Source organism: Argiope bruennichi, chromosome 10 (assembly GCF_947563725.1).
Source record: "Argiope bruennichi chromosome 10, qqArgBrue1.1, whole genome shotgun sequence".
NCBI classification, from domain to species: domain Eukaryota; kingdom Metazoa; phylum Arthropoda; class Arachnida; order Araneae; family Araneidae; genus Argiope; species Argiope bruennichi.
In genome coordinates, this window is record NC_079160.1 from 98,034,817 (window position 1) to 98,059,016 (window position 24,200).

Genomic DNA, 24,200 nt, shown 5'->3' on the forward strand with positions numbered 1-24,200 from the left:
AATAGATCAAATTTTGAATTGTAACTTTTTGGGGCTAAATTTAAGCAAGGAAATACTGTATTACAAACAAATATGTTGAAATTTAGAAAATAATTTTTTTTTCGTATAACGTGATAATGTTCAAGTAACTCACATATCATTCTTTATGAATTTAAAAATTAACTTGCTAAGTATCAAAAAAGTATATTATACTTCATTTCTAATGCTATTTTTTCGGAATAAATTTTTAATTTGTGCTAATTCTGAATAAATAGTTGCTGATATTCATTAGATTAATATCTAAAAATTTAAGAATCTTTAAAGTCTCTTAGATATTTCTTCTGAAAATTAACTGAATTTTGAATTTTAGTATAGAATCTGAGAATATTAACAAATCTACAATCCATGATAATTTTTTTTAAATTTTTGATTATATAGAAAAAGGAAAAAAAAAAAAATGAAGAACAATTGTCAATTGCCACTTTTGATAAACAATAGTAAGAACGCAGCAATGGGATGAAATTTTTTATTTGTTTTTATAGTTAAAGGAACTTAAATAAAAGTGTTTACTCATCATAAAAAAATAACTTTATTCCTTCAGGCGTATTTGAACTTTGGGTTTCTTTATCGATTTTTTTGAATCGCTCGAGCAAGTGATTCACTGATAAAGACCTTTTAACCCCTTGAACTATTTATCTTGAACTGATAAAAAGTGGCTTGTGCTAGTCCGATTTGTATTTTTTACTGAAGTACACACTTATAGCAAAACGGCTGTTTTCAAACTGATTTATTTTGATCGGTCTCTTTTGAGAATGACGATAAACAATTTATACATCTTTTTAAACCTGGAAATATAATTTCATTGACATTGTTTGAAAGAGAAAAGCTAACATGGCTACTAAAGATGAGAATAGGCGAGCTCCTTTTACATACATTTGGACAATAGTTAATTGCACTGATCTGTCCCTTCATGACAAAGTTGAAAGCCCTGTATTTACGGTGGAATTGATGGAAAAAACAAAATGGCAATTAGTTGTATGGAAAGATAACGATTTGATTGTTTGTTGCATTCAAAGAGAACAGGAAGATGATGGACCAGACAGCATTCAAGTAGAGTTTGAACTGTCTCTGCTTGCAGCAGATGGATCACCCCTGATCGAAAAGAAGAAGGAAAAGCAGTTTAGTAGAGGAAGATATTTCACATTCAGATGGTTCGCAAAACTGGATGATGTTTTTCTTGGCAGACGTGAGCATTTTTTGCCAAAGGATACCCTCACAATTCGCTGTCGAATGTGGAGAGTTGGAACTGAGATATCGAAAGCTGATATATATTTTGCTCGGACACTGATGGGAATGGAACGATGGCTTTTCGATTGGCACATAAAGAAATTCAGCAGTCTTCAACCAGGTATGTATCATGTGCATCTTCTAGAGTCAACTTTCAAAGGAGCCCCTCCAATGATGCTGACTTTGTACTTGAATGAAGATGATGGAGACAATATAAATATCAAGGTGGACAGAGGTATGAGGATTAAAAGACATTATGGAATAAACGGGGAGATATCTCTATTGGACAATATAGGAAGGCCAGTACATTCCATAAAAGTGAAACGATTTTCTGATTCGAGTGATCAAAGTGTTTTTGAATTTGAGCAGCTATTCACCCTCAGCAAGTTGATGGCTGCTGAAGAGAGCTTATTGCCAGACGACGTGTTATCATTGAGATGTGAGTTTGAAATCGACATTGGTCCTGTGTCAAGCCAAATCGAAAACTATTCGCACTTTTCACCTTCATATTTAGAAATAGCCACGCCTGAGTCAAGCAATACAGCCTTCAGTTCTGGAGACGAAGATTCTGCCTATTGTTGCCCCCTGAAAAAGGCACTGAAATACTTGTACGAAGAGGGATCTTTCAGTGACATCACTCTTCAAGCTGATTCTCAATCCTTCCCTGTCCATAAGAATGTTCTTAGTGCTCGTTCTCCAGTGTTCAGAGCGATGTTCAAAAGTGACATGAAAGAGAAAACTGTCGAATCCATCGATATTCCCGATTTGGATGCAGACACATTGCAACTGGTGCTGCTGTACATTTACACAGATTCCGTGAAAAATCTTCAGTGGGAAAGTGCCCTGGATTTGTACAGAGCAGCCGACATGTATGAACTATTGGCTTTGAAAGAGAAGTGTTCTGATTTCTTAAAATCAAACCTATCTATTTCTAATGCATGTAATATTCTAACTCTTGCGGATTTGCATGATGATGATGACCTCCAAAAAACCGTGCTCGGCTTCATCATAGAGCATGATTATGAAGTTCTAGCTTCCGAAGCATGGAAAATTTTTAAAAATGAAAATGTTAAGCTTGCAATGGAAAGCATGGAACGTATTTACTTTATGAAGAATGGTAAACGTTCGATTTAACCCTAAATGATCAAACAATACTCTTTTTCAAAATATTATTATTTTTTTTCATTTTTATAGTTATTTTTGATTGATTTATTAATTAATCAAAATTTATTTGAATATGAAAATCTTCATACCTGACATTTTAGTTTTAAAATGTAACCCTGCTTTAAAACAATAATTTTAAAAAAATAAAATACATTTAAATAAGTTATGTAGATATAAAACATTTTTAAATTAATTGAACTACGCCTTTATATTAATCTACGTAATATTTCATCACATTGATGGAAAAATAGTAAAAAAAAAATACTGATCAGACTTCACGTCATAGAAAATAATTTTGTGACATATGTCTGCTTAGAAAAGTTGAGAATGTTTGCTTTAAGAGCATTTCCTCTTGATAAACACATATTTTTACTGTCACTAAAGTATTGAGTAAGATTTTTACGATTTTTTCAAGTACTCATTACTGCATGACATCAAAACAATTTTACCGTATTCTGTGACTTGCGCTCGAAAAGTTGAAAGAATAAAATATGTATTAACTATAAAATGTTCAGTTTTATATTACTTCCTGATTTGTAAAATATAACTTGTGTATTTTATTTGATCATTTATAATCCGTACTAATTTCAAAGTTATTTAGTATTTGAAACAGAAACGTCCAAATTGAAAATTTTGTTATTTCACGAAATTGTTGTATTGTGTTACAGTTTAGATTTCATTCTTTTTCAAGATTTTCGGTTTTTAACTAAATTACCATCTGTTTAGATAAAAAGAAGTCTTAGTGCAATAACTTCGTTTATATGTGTTTTTTCTTTGAATAATATTTTTTATACTGTATATAAAATTCTTCCTTGTAAATATAAGATTAAACTTTCAATGAATTGGTATTATTCTGTGATATTAACAATTTTTAAATTCCGAAAATCTGTGATGCATTTTTTGTGTAAATAAAATTTTTCGATAATTTTACCCTTGCATAATTCTTTTTATATAAAATTGAAGTAATTACTTCTCTATTTTTAAAATGTGCCAGGTTAATAGAAAAATAGTTTTTACGTATAGAATTTTCAGAAATGATTAATTTTTTTTATATATAACATATGTTTGAATAAAAGTATTTTATATATGGAGTTTCAGTGTAAACATTTTTTTAACTATATACTATTTTATCAATTTAAGGTCATCTTTTAAAATCTTCATTTTTCAATTGCTTATCAGCATGTTATTTTTAGGCTACATATGTGCAAAGTTGGTGAAGCAATATAACATGATATTTGACAAAAAATGTAAACACTTATAAGACACATCATTTAAAAAAAGCTTTTCAAATAAACAAATGCATCTTTTGAAGATAAGTTTTACGAAATATTGTGATAAGAAAGTATCTATTAAATTGATAAGGCGAAATGTCTCACAGATGGCTTTTATCATCTCAACCACGTGCTTCGCATTAGAAAAAAAAAGCATTTTAGCTTTTAATCTTTTTAACATGCTTGTTTTAAGATATTTTTATAGAGATATTTTTCTGTGATTTTACCAATGAAATTTATTTAAAATTTAAATGACAAAACGTATTTTATATAGGAAAAATATTTGTAGTTAAAATTGATATTAAATCTTCGCCAAAAATTTGCGAATCTTTAAACTTTTTGTAATTTTTCGATAATTCCATTCTGAAAAATCGATATTTAAAGGTAAATGCAATTTTTCTAACATAAAATTAAAAAAAAAGATATAGCTTCTTTCAATTTTATAAAGATTTACTTCATAAAATAATGGACGAAAACGACTAAACAGAATGATATGCTGTTACATTAAAAGATTAGCATTTTAATTTACTTGATTCTATTTAAATAACTCTTATCGTTAAATCAATCTTTGACTCTTCTGTATAATTCCATTTTAGAAATTTAAAATAAATAAAGTTATTTTTGACAAAATATCAACGTCTAATAATGTATATAAAATTTCTAAAACTTATATATTGTAGAGTTTTTAATGAGCATTTTTTTCAATGAGATGAGATAAATAATTATATTAGAAAATAAAAATATTTGATAAAGAAAATAAATTTTAGGAAATTCACAACAGACTCATAGAATGTTGAAAATATTATTTTCAATTGTATTTAAGAATAAAAAATGTCTTTTACAAAGTTTTTATCAAATATAGGTTATGTGGAAATGATTTGTGAAAGAATCGAATCGGAAAATATTCTCAACGAATGCTTTATGCCTTTAAAAAAGAATACGCCATAAATGATATATTTATAGAATAACAACTAAACAGATGTTTCTTCTGCGTTTAATATCCATTATTGGTCAGATACATACTTATATATTATTTATAAACAGATGTATTAAGGGGCAAATTTTGAGTGCGCAATTCTTAATTGCATTTGATGACCAATCGCTTCATCCGTAATAAGGGAATTTTTCATTTCAATTTAACCTTTTTTTTTTCTTTTCATTTTCTTGAGGTTTCCTCCGTAAAGCATTTTTAGGTATCCATATTTGTTAGAAATAAAGTCAGGATACCTTAATAATTAATGCTTTTTGGTTTATTATGTACATAAACTTTTCTAATAGTCCCATGACGTCATACAACCTTTGAAAATGCAGTTGTCCCGACAATCTATCTTCTGTTTGCACTTAATCTTTTCAATAATATGTATTCATTTAGTTGTTTCTCGTTTAAATTCCGCAGATAGTAAAAAGTATCTTCGTAATTAATTTTTAACAATGAAAGAAATTCATGGATGCAGTATACTGAATCAAGCCCGTTTAAACAATGAAACAATGAAAACTGTCATTGAAAATGATACAAAGAAATGTATTTGAAAAATTGTAAAAATTAAAGAAAAACGCTGGACGAAAAAATTGATGTCATTAATTCAAATTCTTTTAAAAATATTATTTGTTATAAAAATCAATTTTGAACAATAATATTTTCTAAAGTAAAAACACTGAGAAATGCTTTAACTAGAATTCTATTAAAAAATAATTCCCATTTCATTTTATTTAGCACATATATAGTTTTTCATTCTGGAATTCCTTTCGTACTCTTTCTTTATATGCTATACGTGGTATCTGTAGATCAAAATGTCTTTTTAGCAGACAGTAAATTCATATAAAGGCATTCGCACGCTGACATTCTACTTCAAGATTCATAGAGATTTATTGTCCTAACTTTTATAAGAATTGATAATCATTAAAAAAATTCCTTAAAAACAAATTTTTTCTCCTTTTTGATTTTATTAGTATTTTAACTTCTGCCAAAACATTATTTATAAAAAAATCTAAAATTACATATAAAATCCAATTTTCTAATCATGATAAATCTGAATAATGTTTGTAATTCCAGAAATTTATATTTGATGAAATATTAATTTTAAATACATTTTTTCTTATATTTTATAAACATTTGTGAATTTTTCAACTTGAGTCAAGGCTGTAAACATCATGAGTGCTCAGAATTTTATTTTCAGAGTCTCATACATGAAAATTGTGTGCATATTAGTACAGTAAAGAAAAGTTCTATTTGCGTATTATTAATTCAGTGACATTGGCATACAATAATTATCAAAGAGTCTATTAGCCTATGATCTTTGGCTATTAATCATTGAAAAGCGGTTAATACACAAGCAGTAGGAAACCGAATAAATATCATAAGTGAATTCTTTCTGACCGATTCAAACCGAAATTTGAAAGAATTACACATGAAATCACAAGATTGCATACCAAATTTCATTTACTTAAGCCATTGTGTTTTTGAGTTACCACTTTTATATATTTTTGAAAACTCAAACTGGCTTTTTGAAAGATGTGGTTTGAAATTTGATATGCATCTAAAATGAATGCGTTAAAACTGTGAGCCAAATTTCATTTACAGAAATCATTAGTTTTTGATTTACATGTTTGCATACATGGAAAAAAGGAAAAAACTGACAGATGGCCAAACCCTTGATATATTACATTCGGAATTTGTGACAGTTCTACGCTTAAAATGTTAAATATTAGACTTAATAATATCCATATACTTTTTTCTTTTTTAGTTGTTGAGTTTACTTGTGCTCAAGAGACTTTCTCTGAACGAATTTCGTTCAAAATATGAGGAAATCCACATTTTGTGCAATGACCGTATGTCAAGTTTCATGCGTTTAACTCAAAGAAGTTTCGATTTATCATGCTCGTAGACCAAAAGACATAATTCGAAAAGAAGTTGTTCTTGTAGTTTCTATTCGTGTAGATTCTTTTAAACCTGAAGTTCGAATTTTTGATGATTATATTATTATTTTCTTTCTATATTTTATATTTGAAAAAATAAAAATGATGACAAGAATGAATGAATTTTATATTAAGGTATTAGGATACGTAAAGGAGGCAAAAAATAAAAAAATAGACCAAATAAGAATAACTTTAAGTAACCTGTAGAGCAAAACAAAATCATAAAAAAAAGATAAAGTGCTTATTATTACAATTAAAATGTTTATTATTAAAAGGAAATTATTATGCGGTTAATACCATCTATTTATACAAAATTTATTTTCCATCTTTTAAATACTTTAATTTAAGAGAGTTCGTCAAAGCTTTTCTTTATTTTTATAATTTAACAATTCTTTTATGGACCTGTATATTTACAATACCAGTAAGCTATTAGGATATAATTTTCTTCCCATCATTCTCCTGTTGGGTCTGTTTTTACTCTATATAGAGTATTTCTCTTCTTTTTGCAGAGTAAATGGATAGGATGTTTGATTGCGAAAGATGGCACGAGTAGGTAAAAACCAAATATGTTGTTTTCTGATGTCTTGACAGTAGGGAAAAATTTATTCTTCTGTTTCCATTGAAACAATCTGCTGTTTGATGGCGATGAGGTAAGAGCATTTCTTTTTATGCATTACATTCATTCACTCAAAAGATAAGTTTTGGATTTTGCCTAGAAAGAATCTGAATATTAATTATAACAAATTAATTTTTAAAATAATTAAAAATATAAAGAGCCTAGTGTTTTTTTCTTCTTCTTTTTTTTAATTTTGAGTAATCATAATCGTAGAAAACAATATTGTAAAAACTGATTTAAAATAAAAGAGACAGCTAAGTGTTTCGTGTGTACGAGTTGTGAATAATGTGATTTTTCAGTTGTTCATAATCTAATGAATGGGTGTAGAGTGTACTTGTGCAAAAGATTTGTTTTATTATTTTCCATGGATAATGACATTTTTATTCTGTTCGTAATATGATGAATGGATGTAGAGTATACTTGTCTAAAAAATTCATTTCATTATTTTCCATGGATAACAACATTTTTATTCTGTTCGTAATATAATGAATGGATGTAAAGTTTATTTTCCCCAAAAGTTAATTTTATTATTTTCCATGATCACATTTCTATTCAGTTTGTAATCTAATGAATGTAAAAAAAAATCATTCAGTCTTGTCTAAAAAATTCATTTCTTTATTTCCCACGGATAACAGCATTTTTATTCTGTTCGTAATATAATGAATGGATGTAAAGTTTACTTGCCTAAAAAATTCATTTTATTATTTTCCATGGATAATGACATTTTTATCCTGTTTGTAATATAATTAATGTAAAAAAATATCATTCATTCTTGTCTAAAAAATTCATTTCATTATTTGCCATGGATAACAAAATTTTTATTCTGTTCATAATATGATGAATGGATGTAGAGTATACTTGTCTCAAAAATTCATTTCATTATTTTTTAATGGATAACAACATTTTTATTCTGTTCGTAATATGATGAATGGATGTAAAGTTTACTTGTCTAAAAAATTAATTTTATTATATTCCATGGATAACAACATTTTTATTCTGTTCGTAATATAATAAATGGATGTAGAGTATACTTGTCTAAAAAATTAATTTCATTATTTTTTCATGGATAACAGCATTTTTATTCTGTTCGTAATATAATGAATGGATGTATTCCCAAAAAAGTTCATTTTATTATTTTCCATGGATAATGACATTTTTATCCTGTTTTTAATCTAATGAATGTAAACAAAAATCATTCATTCTTGTCTAAAAAATTCATTTCATTATTTTCCATGGATAACAACATTTTTATTCTGTTCATAATATGATGAATGGATGTAGAGTATACTTGTCTAAAATATTCATTTCATTATTTTTTTCACGGATAATGACATTTTTATTCTGTTCGCAGTGTCATGAATGTATGTGGAACATATTTATCTTAAAAATTCATTTCATTCGACTCCATGGATAATGCTGTTGTTCTGTTTGTAATCTGATAAGTAGATGCAAAATATACTTGTATAAAAAATTTGATTCATTATATTCCATTCTTTTATACTATTTACAAACAATTATTTTCTTCGGTCAAGAATATGAATTGAATTCCTGATTGTCAAATAGAATTTAAGAAGCATCTGCGTTAAAACTAAAGTTTTCCTTTCATTCTCTAAGTTAAGATACAGAAATTAAACTAAAATTCATTGAAATGATTTATATTAAATGAATATATTGAAAGAAGTGCAAAAATGAATCAGAGTAACATTTTTATTCTCAATTTAAGCGTGAATTATTTTTACTTATTTTAAATTTGTGTTAGCATGATTTTATTTTCTTTTTGACAAAACTCAGACATCTGTAAAACACACGAAATTCGAATCGATATTTTTCTATATATTTAGTAAGGCTTATGAAATGGATTGGACACATTGGTTAAATGACTTATGAATAACTCATCTAACTGCAGAAAAATAAATGGATTGGACACATTGGTTAGATGACTTATGAATAAGTCATCTAACTGCAGAAAAATAAATGGATTGGACACATTGGTTAGATGACTTATGAATAAGTCATCTAACTGCAGAAAAATAAATGGATTGGACACATTGATCTGCAAAAATGAGAATGAACAAAAATAAAACATGAAAAGAATAATTAATATTGTGACGATGTAGTTGAAATTTAATTGGTATTTTTATTTTACATGCGTAATTAATCTAATAGTTAAAGGTAAGTTTTATATATTTTTAACGGATGCTTAATAGATGCCAGGTAAATGACTCCCGACCATGAATAATTATATGCCAATATTTTGGTGCCTTGCAGTCGAATTTGGAGGCAAAAATATAGGTTATAGAAAATACAAGAATTATGGCAATATCTCTATCAAAAGTTCAGATATGATACGTTTTCAGAAAATTCTAAAAGCCAGTCTTAGAGATTTCATAAGCGAAAGCTTTCGCCCTATTCAAGTGAACAACATTTGGAGTGTTTATCGTAATTGCAGTTTGAGAGATATTATTGTGTTATGTATACTTGCTTTGTAAATGCAATTTTTTTGCGCATGCCTCGACTGTGTTTTTCTACTTAGTATTTTTCGTGGAATAAAACTTGCATCAAGCTTGCTGGTCCTTTTTTATCATATACTACCAAATGACTTATTCCTATTACAGTTATGACTTTTATTTGAATAAATTAGAGAACTTGAAAAGAAAACTGAAATTACAAAAATAATTTTCCTAAGAAATTGCGAACAAAAAAAGCACCGCAAAAACTTAGAGCTTCAAGACAGTTGATTATTTGCTGAACAGGCCCAAACTATACTGTTTCATTTAAGTTGTATAACAGTTTCTTTTGTATAAATGTCATCATTTAGAAATGGAGATGAAAATAAAAACACTTCAGTTGGTATATATTTCTCATAAATTACATGCCACATATACGTGGTGATGTTTCACCTTTCTTTCAAAAGTCATGTGAACTAAGTAAAGATATTTGGTAGATATTCTGTTGAAATCTTTCGAAAATCCTCAACCCTTTGACTTCACGGCCGACACCACGCAAACTTATCTACGAGGTTCCATTTATTTAAATATTAGACACGACTGCCTACCAGCTATTTTGTAGGATTATTGACTATGTTTAATTTTATTTAAATCTCTAATACATGACTTTATTTGGAGATTAACTCAACAAATAATTTGCAAGCATTAAACCGTGAGAAACATTGAAAACATGTTATTTTACTAGATTGATGCTTATGTTTGTTACGTAAGCGAATATTCCTTATGAAATAACTTACAATATCATCATAATGCCGTTATAAACACATTTATAAGGATAATTCACCTTAGAATTACACGGTACCTATCGATATGTTTAGATGATTGTCATCACTCAAGAAAAATTTCACGATATCTTGAATGTACCAATATAAAGATAATTTTGGAGTTTTTTTTTCTTTCTTTTAAATACATAAAACTTTTTTTTCTCCAAATATACTTTCAGAAATTACCAGGCTAAAGTCAAAAATTTAATTCATTTTTAATTCATTAATGATTTAAAATATCTTTCTAAAGTACATACTCTACACTTAAAAATAATTTGTTTTAAATTTGCCAGCTCTATTTCAATTGATTCGGTCTGGTTAGCTGCCAACGGCACATACATATCCTTTATTATTATTAGAGATTTCAGAGCTGAAGTATTTTGCGACCCTAAGCATTACATATTATGAGCACCATCATTTTATAAGATAATCAATTTATTTTCTTTAGTTTACAGCATTTTTAACATGGAAATCTTCTTTTCTGATTGATAACTTTTTAAAAATATGCTTGTCTTTATCTATAATGTCTCACACTATACGGCATTCCCGCCTGTATCTAAATTATTGAAAAAGAAGTATAGTGTTTATAAATATTCTAATTACTAAGTAAATGTTATTGTTGCTTCTAATGGCACTTGTCATAGACAAGCCCACTAACTTTAGAAGTCGAAGATTTTAAGGGAAGGGTGAGTCACTTGATTTTCAGTAGCGCCATCTAGGGTCAAGAGTTCTAGTCCTTTCTACGAGGCAGAATTCATTCATGAATTTCATTCACACATCCACAGATCTTAACTTAGACCTGAATCAGAGAACGATCCCCCCTGATCCATTACTCCCAGTAGTATAACTCTCGACATGGAGAGCTTTGTGACCACAACAGATTTATACGTGCACCAGCCACCACACAAGCGGGGAATCTTTGGCCGGCGGCGTCCGAATTCGCAACCCAAGGGACGCGAATCCAAAACCTTACCAACCAGGCTTTCCCGGCCTACTAAGCAAATGTAATGAAACATATGGAAATTCCCAGTTATAATTTTTTAGTGCTTATATCCTAATATTTTATCATCCATAGAATTTAAAAGTTATTTATCATGCAAAGAAAAAAATAAAATTTGTAATTGACTTGCCTCAATGCTAAATCTCAAGAATTTGACAGCCATTCGCAAAGTGAAGCTCAAAACTTTAATCTTAGTGAAGATATAGTGAAAGCAAATATTATTTTTGATAAAATTGAAGATAAACCAGTTTGTAAAAATATATAACGCCATTCAAGGAAAGAAATTCGGTTTTTACTTGTTAAAATGAACTGTATTGAAGAGGTTTACAAGATAAATTTACAAAAGCTACAATCAATTTTTATCTTCTTAGATATTCTAAAGAAGAACGAATTTCGAGAAGTGTGTTGAGTATTATTTTTCTGCTATAGATTGTTATATGAAAAGATCTATAAAGTGCAAAATTTATAAAATGGAAATATTATATTCAAATATGATATATTGACATAAGTTTTGAAGATGTATGTCCTATTTGGAGATGTAAAGTCTGGTTTGATGCCGAAAACTATGATTTTGAATATTGGTTTGGTCGCAAAATAGTACCTGAAGGATTTTTTTGTTTTCCGAAATTCCGAACCGTACCCTAGTGATGACGTTGAAAAAAAAAATGTAAAAAAAGTATGTCGGATAGGTTTTTATGGTTTTAACATATAGCAATAAAAGTAGAAATGAAATTTGAAAGTTATTTTATAAAATGTGTGCTAAAAATTGTTGAAAGGAATGATAGATTGTAATAAGAAATGATAATAATAAGATTGTAATAAGAAATAAGAATGATAGATTGTATCTTGATTTCAGTTGTAAATACGGAGTACGTATGAACTAAACTTATACGAAATATTCTTAAACTATTTCTAAGCTTGTTGGAACAATTTGTTAATAACTGGTTGTTGTTAATAAGCCGAATAAGTTGTTTTTAAAGTGTTTCTAAACTTGTTGTTAATAAGCTGAAATTGATGTATTCCACTTTAAAAAAATCAATCTATGAAAAAAACAGCTACGACTAGCTTAGAAACCGAAAAACTTTGGGCCGTAGAGATGACGAGGATGACATTTAGGCTGAACTTGCATCCTCTCTCCAGGCCACTGCGCCGCTCCAGTGGGAGGACGATTGGGCCCCAACGTGGTGGATGCGGATCTCGAACTTAAAGCCCAACGATTCCAAAGCCGAGATTTTACCACCAGGCCACCGCGGCCCCTTATATTTTGATAAAATTCTGATAATTACATCAACTTTGCTTCCCTTTAATTCATCCAACAAAACACCTATAATAAATTGAATATTTTTAAACATTTAGTTCTCATTTATATCATATTGAAAAACGTTTTATTAAGAAAATAAAAAAAAATCTGTCTAATTCTTAAAATGCAAATAAGTTTTTATAAATTTCAGATAAATGTACTGATTATTTCTGATCAATTTAATCACCTTTATAAATTATTTACCCTATTTTGCATTAAAATTTGTATATGAGCCTTGAAATGTGAATGTCCGATGTCAAATTTAATTTCGGACATAACCGATAAGTAATCTAAATCACTACTAGAGTACTTTTATGGTACTGTAAATACATTGGACACATTCTGAAATATTGCCCATCACGCCAATTTTTTCAACTTTAGTTCAATTTAAGATCGAACAATAATTTTGAATATTGCTAATTGATTATTTCTATGCTGATCGAAATCGATTGATTACGAAAAGAAATCAATTTCCATCGCGTATTCTAGGTATCCTGGGTATCTGAATAAACATCGTTCAAGGAAAAGTGTGATTGGGGTCCCAAATCCCATCCATTCTTGAAGATGGTACGTTCTGTTCTTGATGTTGTGTACTTTTATGTTACACTACTAGAGTACTTTTATGGTACTGTAAATACATTGGACTCATTCTGAAATATTGCCCATCACGCCAATTTTTTCAACTTTAGTTCAATTTAAGATCGAACAATAATTTTGAATATTGCTAATTGATTATTTCTATGCTGATCGAAATCGATTGATTACGAAAAGAAATCAATTTCCATCGCGTATTCTAGGTATCCTGGGTATCTGAATAAACATCGTTCAAGGAAAAGTGTGATTGGGGTCCCAAATCCCATCCATTCTTGAAGATGGTACGTTCTGTTCTTGATGTTGTGTACTTTTATGGTACACTACTAGAGTACTTTTATGGTACTGTAAATACATTGGACTCATTCTGAAATATTGCCCATCACGCCAATTTTCTCAACTTTAGTTCAATTTAAGATCGAACAATAATTTTGAATATTGCTAATTGATTATTTCTATGCTGATCGAAATCGATTGATTACGAAAAGAAATCAATTTCCATCGCGTATTCTAGGTATCCTGGGTATCTGAATAAACATCGTTCGGTGAAATTGGGGTCCCAAATCCCATTCATTCTTGAGGATTGTACGTTCTGTTCTTGATGTTGAATTATTGGAAAATAACTCAATTTCACCTTATTGATATACACACCAAGGAAGCTAGAAACTACTTACCAATAGGGCAACTTTTCATTCGATGATCGTCATGATCGCATTAGTAAAGACCACACACTCTAAGTTATAAAAATAGACAGTTTTTTTAAAAGTAAAATTACTTTTTTTAGATGCACTGATTTAATTTCTGAAACTCAATTGCAACATCATACATGAGAATTTGTAACACCAAGTATAAAATTCATTAATGGCAAATGCGTATTTTGTAATATTAAATGGAACATCCAGACTTCGCAAATTTTATTACTGTTTGCGTTAGTTCAGTAGATGGTTATATTCGCAACATAACAATTGTTTCAATATGTCGAAAGTTTAATTGTTGTACATTTCAAAGGCATTCTTTTCCATATCAAGCTTGTTTGACACGTATATTGTGAGCCATTGTTAAAATTTATTTTTCTTTCAATATACAATGCATTTTCGCTCAAATATAGCTTGTTAATGTGCTATTTGTGTCATTTATATCAATTTTACAATCTTCTTTTAGTTTAATTAGTTTTATTAATATTTCTGATTCCATTAAGAATTTAAAATATGCTTCAATAAATCTATTTTACTATGATTCGTGTAATAAATAAAGATTGATTTTATTTAACGACCTGTATGAGATAAATAAGTCGTAATATTTTTTATTTCAAAAACATCATCTTAACTTATACTTATATCTTTATTAACTATATAAGGTAGCTTAAATCGGTTTATCTTTTCTGTATTTCTAACTTATTTCATATAACAAAACCTATCTCATTCTTTTAAGACTATTGTAGAATCAACTTTATGTGAATCCAGTTAAGTTTATTGAAGTAACATTTAAAGAAATTGTGTTCTAGAACAATATATTTACGTTCTCTACTTTCAGTAGGAATCAGTACCTTGTATTATTGTGGTCTGAATTATATCTACCTTATTTAAAGGTCAATTTAAAAAGAGGATAGATAATTTTAAGAGTTAAAGAATGCTTTGATTCGTTTTAAAATATCTGAAAATTTAGACTTTTTTTTATATTAGAACGAAATTATTATAATTAGAACCGGAATATTTTAAGATCAAAGAAAATATAGAATGGAATGTTTTTCCCATGTAACACTGTAAACACATATACTTTATGTTTGATTTGTCAATTTATTGTGTTTTCATTCCGTGTATCGTTTGTCGTCTTTCCTTACGAGTTCGAATTCAAGCTGAAAAGGGTGTTTAAATGTATAAGAAAAATGTCCAGTGAATTATGTACACAAAGTGGAAAATTTTCATCGCTAAATTGATCGAATTTCAAAATATAGGAGATGTTTTTTTTTTTCGACATACCCAAAAATTTGGAGCGACCGTAAAGTATCATGAGTTGTCGGTATTTAAATTTCAAAATGACGAAAATTTTTCAATACCTTATTTTTATCAAAAAATTCCGATTTATGCCGAAAATTTCTTATAACCAAATGCAATATGGTGATGTATAAACAGCTCACAAAATCAATTAAAAAATTCAGAAAAATCACAGCTTCTGCATTAAATTTTATTTGTGTTTTCTTTAATTCACATGGTTCGATTGGTTGTGGCTTCAAGTGTTAAAAAATAGTGGTCTTTGGATTGCATGGTTTATAGAAGCTTGATGTTGATTTATGATCCATCAAAATTATCAGTTTACTAACTTTACTTTTGAGATAAGTTCCTATAGACTATTTTACATATTTCGCGAAGTGATATTCAAAATTAAAATGATGAAAAATAAAGCTCTTGTTCACTTGAACATATTGATAGTGTTACAAAATTTTCTTCTACTACAAATACCGTCAGTTAATCGTAATAACGTAACGCATTTAATCGATATAGTTCAGCAGCTTGCTTGCTGTCTAATCCTCTACAATCTTTTACTTGTCGGCGACTCCGACTCCTCTCACACAGGACTTCTGACTATCCATCCAACTTCTTCATTGCAGCTTCAGAGTGCTCGTCTTTTATAGTTCAGGGAGGCGGGGCTAGAATCTTCAGACCAATCAGGGACCTCTCGGTTATTACTGGATGGCTCTTGAAACTTCTGGAACATTCCGGTATCATCCATTTAGTCGTCAAACTCGCCAAATTCATTGCCAAGTCGCCAAATGCTCGCCAAGTTTGTCGCCAAGCTCTGAGTACAGGACAAATCTTACAAAGGTTTTAACGGTTTTTCCCAGGATAATACTATCTGTGCCGGGTAGCAAAATTACAGATTTGTAACAATATTGTTTAAGTGAATTGATGTTCACTTAAACACATACATATTGTCGTTCAATTATCAAAATTTTAAACTACGAACTAACTTTCGAACCGACAGAGTTTTGTTTCAACTTGACTTAATTTTTTCATTGCGGAGTTAATTTATATTTGCGGCATTCAATACGAGATTATTCTGTGTACGAGTTTGACTTTCAAGCTTACAGTGCATTGAAAATGTTTCATAATATCTATTTAATGGTTAAAATTAGCAATAACTTTTATATGAAATAATTGATTATACGTTTTTGAATGTTATTCAATTGTTATTTTTTTTAAAACAATATCTGGGATTTATACAATTTTTTCACGTCAATTGAAAAGTAGAACTTTGAATAACTGTATATAATAATAATTGAGCAATTAGGATATGTGAAAAGTAACATTTTTTAATCAATTTAAAATATAACCAGTTTATTATCGATCATTTTAAAGTTTTCTTTATTGTTTTACAAGACACTCAAGAATAATATTATTTTTACCATAAAGTAATTTAACTATTCATCCTATAAATCAAAAATTGAAAGGAATTTTATCTTTTTTGATAATTTTTGTATCAATATTTGTATTGCCCTTATCCTCTTCAGTCCCGAGGTACACATATGTGTACTTGCAATTTTTTTTTCTTTTTTCTTATCCGGTAAAATTAAATTTTGACGAAATAATGCATGCATTTCAACGTTTATGGATTTAGCTTACATTTTGCATCTATAAATAGCACTAAAGTTCTATATTTTTTTCATATCAATCGCTATTCATTAGAGACATAACGGAAATGGCGTTGAACAGAAAACACAACAAATATAAGTACATTTTTTAATATTTATTATTAAAATAAAAGCTTGTATATTTTTTTATAAAATACTAAGTGTCTGGTTAAAGTCATTACCAAGTCATATCTTGTTATCTATCGTAGAATCGGTGAAAATACAAATTTAACTATGGTACACATATGTGTTGCTGACTGCTTGCGATCCATCGCGCTGCTTTTCTTTTGAGCGTTTGTTTTCAAATTGTCATTTCTTGTCCTTGAATATATTGTATATCTTTTTATAATAAATAATTCTTATGTTCTGTAATGTAATAAAATATAATTTTAAAAATATTCATTTTTTAACTTTAGTAAGATATTTAATTTTATAGCTATCTTGTAGTTAGTAATTGATATTTCAAACCGACATCATGTATAGAATATAGAGAACTTTATAAGCTAATAATATTTTTTCACGTCAAGTGGCTTTAACTCAAAAAAAGGTTATTGAACTTTTAGCAAAAAGTGATTTTAGAGGAAGCAATAGAATTTATATAGAATCTGGCACATAGGATGAATGGGTCACAGACGATAGTCAAATGTGCCTTGTCAAGTAGAAAGATAATAAATCCATGACTATTATCCACATGTATAGGTAATGAGCCAATTGGAATAGGCAGAAGATAGACAAAATAATCGAAACAAAAAGCTGATATAAAATAATCTGCTTTTATAAAAACATATAATATCGGGGGCATCGATTATTATTTTGCATATTACTGGTATGCAGTAATTACAAAAAATGCCCGAAGCGATCATTCACGCATTTTGTAGATTTAGTAGCTATCAATTGCTTGATATACTATAAAATGGTGGCAAAGCGACAAGCTGAGCTGTCAGGAATAAAAGTGAAAATCTTATGACCTTATTGCAATTTCAAATGCATATAATTCGGTCCCTGTTGAAATATGAAGGAATTCTCTTCATCAGCAAGAAAGGAAACCAAGAACAAGTAAAAATATCATCTTTCCATGGAAACAAATTAATAGAAGATGGGTCATCAAATGATGGAAATGCAAGTACAAGACCATTGGAAATTTCATTACCACCATCTGGTGAAAATATCTCTAAAAGAGCAAGAATAATTGTCCCTTCCCAATTAAAAAGAAATGAGACTAGATATGTCAAGCATATACAACATTACATGGAAGATAAGTATGTATCAAAATGCAGGTATCCAGGATGTAACTCTAGGAGAAGAGTCTAGTGCTCAAAATGCAGTATCTACTAAAGTAATATTTAAAAAAAATGAAATTTCCTTCAAAATAAGGTTTAGTAGATTATTAATATAATAATTTTTTTTTCATTTATAAGGCCTTAGAATAAGAAAAGTATAACTATTAAGTAACCAGGAAAATTATTATTATTTTTTGTTGTTGTTGTTGAGGATGCTTGACTTGCTTAAGACCCAAGGTACACATATGTGTACCTTAAAATTATGGGACTTCAAATTGTTTGATCAGCCAAAATTTGTTTCCACAAACTATTGAGATGTAACAAATGTAAAAGATCTTGAAATCAAATTTTTAAACCAGTTTTAAAAAATCAAGACTGAAGATGTTATGGAAATACCACTTATTTTTCTTTTAAATGGCTGAAATGTTATCTCGCTGGTGTCCTGACATAGGGGTAGCGCGTCTTCTCCGTGATCTCGGCATCCCGGTTCGGGCATGGTTGCTCTTCTGCGTTCTATATGTGAGGTGTGTGCGAGTGTGTTCCCTTGTAGAAAGGGGTTGTGCAAGCGAAAGTGACGCAAGAAGTTGCTAAGTCGAACTCTTGGCCCTAGGTGACGCCACTGAAAAAAACAAGAGATGTTCACTCGGTTGAAATCGCTGGCAGATAATTGTCGGCGGGTTTGTAAAGTACCATAAGTCACAACCAATATTTTTTCTGCTATTTGAATCATGCGTATTGAGTTATCTTACAAATTTTTTGTAATCGTTAAAATAATTATAAAAAAAATTCTATTAAATTTAGCCCAACAACAATCAAAATTTGTCTAACGACTAAAAAAAGTATTCCTGGCAAAAAAGCTCGCAATATATTTATGTCTAAGTAAAGAGATAGCAATGGCCGTAAATTTAAAATACCCTCAAAATATGAAGCTATAGGAAACTTTTCGCAAATCGATTTCAGGTTGGCTTACGAAGAAAACGAATTTAAACGATTTGAATTCTTCTTCTAGCAAGATATTTCCGAGTTTAGTTTAGTCCCATCCATTAACGTCCCATCATAAAGCAATACTAGGGCTATTTTGAACCGCGGTCAGATGACGAGGACGACCCCCTCTCCACGCCACTCCACACCACACCAGCGGGAGGACGTTTAGCATGAAGGATTTAACGTGCAACAGACCCCCTTACACGAAGGTTCTTCAGTGGAATCGGGTCTCGAACCTGAAACCCTACGACTCACAAGCCGAGACCGTACCACCAGGCCACCTCTGCCTCAGTTATTTCCGAAATGTGCAGATTTAGAAATGAAGCTTTGTTGAACTTTCCTTGGATCAAAATAATAAGCCAAAATAATTTCTGGATTTCTAACAAACTTGAATAAACGCTAAAGTTCATTATGGCACTGATGCAATTACGACCATTATTTGAGAAAATAGTAGAAATTCTGTCTTTTCATGACATAACTCTTTTAAGAGTAGCTATAAAGAATTCGAGTGTTTATTCTGAAAAGCTTTTAAAGTCATCATCTCGAGCAATAAACATGCAGCAATCAAGATATAAAATAAAGAATTCGGGTGCTTATTCTGAAATGCTTTTAAAGTCCTCTTCTCGAGCAATAAACATGCAGCGATCAAAATATAAAATTTTTGAAGGTACCCCCCTCCCCTTTTTTAAAAAATTTGTTTTTAGTTGCAGAAAAGACCATGGAAATCTATACCATTAATATTGAAAGGTAAAGAAAGTTCACAACGTTCTTCAAATAAATCATCGATTTTCTGAATTTAAAACTGTGAATTATACCTTGTATAAACGAATGTACAATTCTAAGAGCTATATTTATTCCACTAACTGGCCAATAATTTAGTCTAATTAAATGTAAAAGAGTTTATACCCAGCATGACAATTTTTATTTCGAATATTTTGCATTGCTATTTTTGGAAATAAAATTATCTTTTGGCAGAACAATAGGGTGTTTTATATGATAAGGTAAATCAGAGTTATACAATCTGACACTAACTCTAATTATATTTGAATAATAATCCAAAAATGATGATAAAGACTTTAATTTATTAGCAGGGTTTACTTGTGTTTGGATTTGTGGTGAAAGCTATTAAGCCAGTTAACAGCTGCGCTACCCGAGCAATTGCTTTTGTATCATGGTCATATTACTGGACTGCGAAGCATAAGGTCCCAGGTTCTATCCTCGCGCATCTCAAATTGGCCACATTGGTAACCTCGAACAATGAACCTTCAACCTTCCTACAGCTGTTGTGGCGCCATCTACCCACATCAAACCAATGTCGTCAGACTCACTTAACGCAGCAACACGAAAAAAAAAGGCCGCAGCAACACAAAACCGTCAGACTCACTTGACGCAGTAACCACTCACCCACACACGCTTGCCATAACACTTGGTAATAACAAATGGGCTTGCCATAACAAATGAGTACAGGCGCATTAGAATCAACAGCTAATACATCACCACTCAACAGCCATATCGTTCGTCTCACCTCCGACTCACTGGAGGGAGAGTCTGTGGTGAAAGCTTATAAGCCAGTTAACAGCTACGCTACCCGAGCAATTGCTTTTGTATCATGGTCATGTTACTGGACTGCAAACCATAAGGTCCCAGATTCTATCCTTGCTTATATCAAACCACTACAGATATTTAGACTTTCGGAATCATCAACAAGAATGACTTGTTACATCAACGAGATAAGCAGGTCTCACAATCTTCAATTTCAACGATTGATAAAGGACAGTTTTTATTTTGTATCCCAACAGTCCTTTATAAATCTATGGGGAAAAAACTGAGATCTTAATTAATCTGTTTTAATTACTATTAATACTTAAAAAGCTATTTAAGAATTAACAAGAATATAGAATCAATTAAATTGTGAGCAATAACGTCCTTGAGTTGACACACAATTGAGAATCTATGGTTCTATTAGCTAGTTGTTGGTCACCAGAGTCCATAGAAAACAGGTAATTGAAGGAATGGTGAAATGTTCCATCAAACGATATGTTCAGCCCACTATAACGGAATAAATCCTCTTGAAACCACATCAATTGGTTTGAGTTCAATAATACTACTCACAGTTTCAATTAAATGTTAAATTTTAACTACTCTGTTACCCACAAATACTTTAAGATAATGGGATGATGTCTCGATTCAAGCCAATGATATGGTTGAATCATTATACATCAGTATACTCTCTATATAAAGCCATGAATGAAAAGATATGAAATGAAAAGACTTCGTTTAAATAAATGCTACAAATTAATCTAATTACTACCTTAGACATCAAAGCAAACATGTAAAACTGTAAGTAATGAATCATCTAATGTAACAATTTGAGCATCTGAGTCGTTGTGTATTTTCTAGTAGTTTGAGGAAGAGAATGATTGTTGGGAAGAGAAATTTTGTTCTTATTTAGATGACACACGTATATATAGAAAGAATTCTTTACATATATATATTTATTGGAGTCGGGTTTTACAAGGCTACAATAGTGGTTGACAATCGAATTAGGGTTAAGTAAAGCAAACGTTCAAATAAGGAGCAAAGCTCAAATTAATATTTGAGATTTCTTGTATATTATATGACATTTAAATAAAGGAGCTAAGATTGAATGAAAGATCAAATTCAATTCCAGATTTCAAGCAGTAATAGAAATCTTTGCTTCCATCTAGCCAATAAATAAAATGAAAGGAGGAAATAATACCTGGCTGCTGGCTTTAATTCTACAAGATCATAAGTCCTAAAAAAAAAAAAAAAAATGCCACATGTCGTGAAAATATATTTAATAAGTTTCAGAGATAATTCCAATAGGCAGAGTTTTGTAGCTCTGTGCAGAAATCTGCTTTGAAAAGTGTGATATCAATTAAATTATTATTTTTTCCGAAATCATCTCCCTTTTCTTTTCAATTTTAAACATAAGAAAATTTTATAACACATTCTGTGTTATAAAACTGTTTTTCTCATTTTCATACTAATCCATAGATCTGGAAGAACTATACTTTGATTCCACTGAAATAATCAAAATACCTTTTAGCCTTCTTGCATTATTTGTAATTTAATTTTTGATAAAATCTGGCGATTAATTGATATTTATGTTTTGAAGATTTAAAATCGCATATTTTGAAATTGGGAATACACAATTAAATAGAATATATAACTACAACTTGGGAATAATCAACATAAGAAATGCAACACATCAAAAAAGAGTAATAAATTCGTTTAAGAAGTCACATCATACAATTATGAAAAATATGAAGTAAAATTAAAGTTTGGAAAAATACATATATTGTCTTATATGATCACTGTTTTTGTCTTTTTTAGAGAATTCATCTTCATTGTGACCACTGGATTGACTCTTGCTTTAATTTTAGCAGAAATTTCAGAAAATTCATCGATATTCTTTCCCCATGTGACTATAAACTTATATTTTTCGTCATCACGTAAGTTCTAAAAAGGAAGAAGTAGTTTTAATTTAATAAAATTATTTTTAGCTTCAAATGAACGGTGAAAAAAAAAGAAAGAAAGAATTACAATTCAATGAAATTAAATGTAGCTTTTGCGTAAATGTAACGTAATTTTAATTGCAAATCAGCAGAAGAAATTTATAAAATGTTGCTCGTGGATTTTCTCCTTTTTCTCAGTCTTATATGTCTTAATAAACCACCTGTGAAATTTATATATTAACTCAGTCGTATCTGGCAATGCTGGTAGGGCCGTTTAACATAGCGAAGTTGATACAAGATCAAGTGTCACCCCTTGAAATCTGATAGCCATTAAAAATTACGAGGATATTACTTCAAATTAAGGCATTATTACCGTTATTGGATTCTATCTATTGAGTATGCGGCATACTAGAGAGTCCAATAAGTTGGAAATGAAAAATAACGCTTTATTTTATAAGAAAACACAAAAAAAGATAAGCAAAAGTTCAATAAAGTCTTACACAAGTTATTGATAAGAAGAAAATAAAAGGAAACTCAGATGGACTCTAGTCAAAATTCTTTGACTGACTCGTTTCAGCCCTTCGAGTTTATATAGGATCCTTAATAGGGCAAAGAATTTTCTAGAAGAACTTGCATTTCTCAATCGTAAAGAGAGTTATTGTCATACTTCTTGCATTTTCCAGAATCTTCATTTCTGTTGCCAAATTTGCCAGAATGCTGGGTATCATGCATCTGGTCTCTAGACAACATCCATTAAAAATGTCTTTAAATCTCTATTTTCAGGAATTAAATAAACTTTGCAGTAGAATAACACTATAGATTTTAACATTATTTTCAAACACATCATGTGATTCGAAGAAAAATGTGATTATGAGTTCAAATCTTTTGAACAATATAGAGGATTTCGAGGCAGTGAAAGAAAAGATGATCTCCAAGAAGGCAATTTACCTCTATATGCATGAAATGAAACACATTTTGATCATGCTATCTAGGCTCTTCAAATTGCTTTTGCTCAGCAGAAAATGATTCACTTACCCTTGATCAAGAGATTTAGATATTTGGACTATGATATATATCCTTTTTAGTACTGCTAACTATACTATATTTTTGGAAAAGCAGATTAAATAGGTAGAGTCCCCTGTAGAGATAAAAAAATAAAGACTAAATCAGAATAGTCTTTTATGTTGTAGATTTGTGCTTTCCTATATTTCGTCACAAAATTTCTTTTAGAAATGATCTATGCTAAAATTTTAACAAGGGAAGCATTACTGATTGTGAAAAAAATCTATTTTGAAGTAAAATAAAATGAATTAAAAAACATGTAAAATCAAATTTAATTCAAGAAACCATTGTTTTTATTTATTTTGAATTATATTATAGAATATATGTATAAGAAAAAAATATATAGGTGGTGAAATATAAATAAATATAAAA

General features: G+C 29.6%; 2 protein-coding genes across 3 annotated transcripts in view; both read left to right on the forward strand.

Annotated features, from left to right (window-relative positions):
- The first annotated feature begins 740 nt into the window (after window positions 1–740).
- LOC129988490 (speckle-type POZ protein B-like) lies at window positions 741–3,090 on the forward strand. Its single transcript, XM_056096730.1, has one exon. The coding sequence runs from the start codon at window positions 871–873 to the stop codon at window positions 2,398–2,400; it is 1,530 nt and encodes a 509-aa protein (XP_055952705.1). The 5' UTR covers window positions 741–870; the 3' UTR covers window positions 2,401–3,090.
- A 4,046-nt stretch (window positions 3,091–7,136) lies between these two features.
- The window catches only part of LOC129988267 (peroxidase-like), a 58,833-nt gene continuing 41,769 nt past the window's right edge, over window positions 7,137–24,200 (forward strand). For both annotated transcript variants that reach the window (XM_056096454.1, XM_056096455.1), the window contains exons 1-2: window positions 7,137–7,267; window positions 22,645–22,763. In XM_056096454.1, coding sequence (XP_055952429.1) covers window positions 7,257–7,267; window positions 22,645–22,763 — 130 coding nt within the window. In that variant the 5' untranslated portion in view covers window positions 7,137–7,256. The remainder of the gene's footprint in view (window positions 7,268–22,644; window positions 22,764–24,200) is intronic.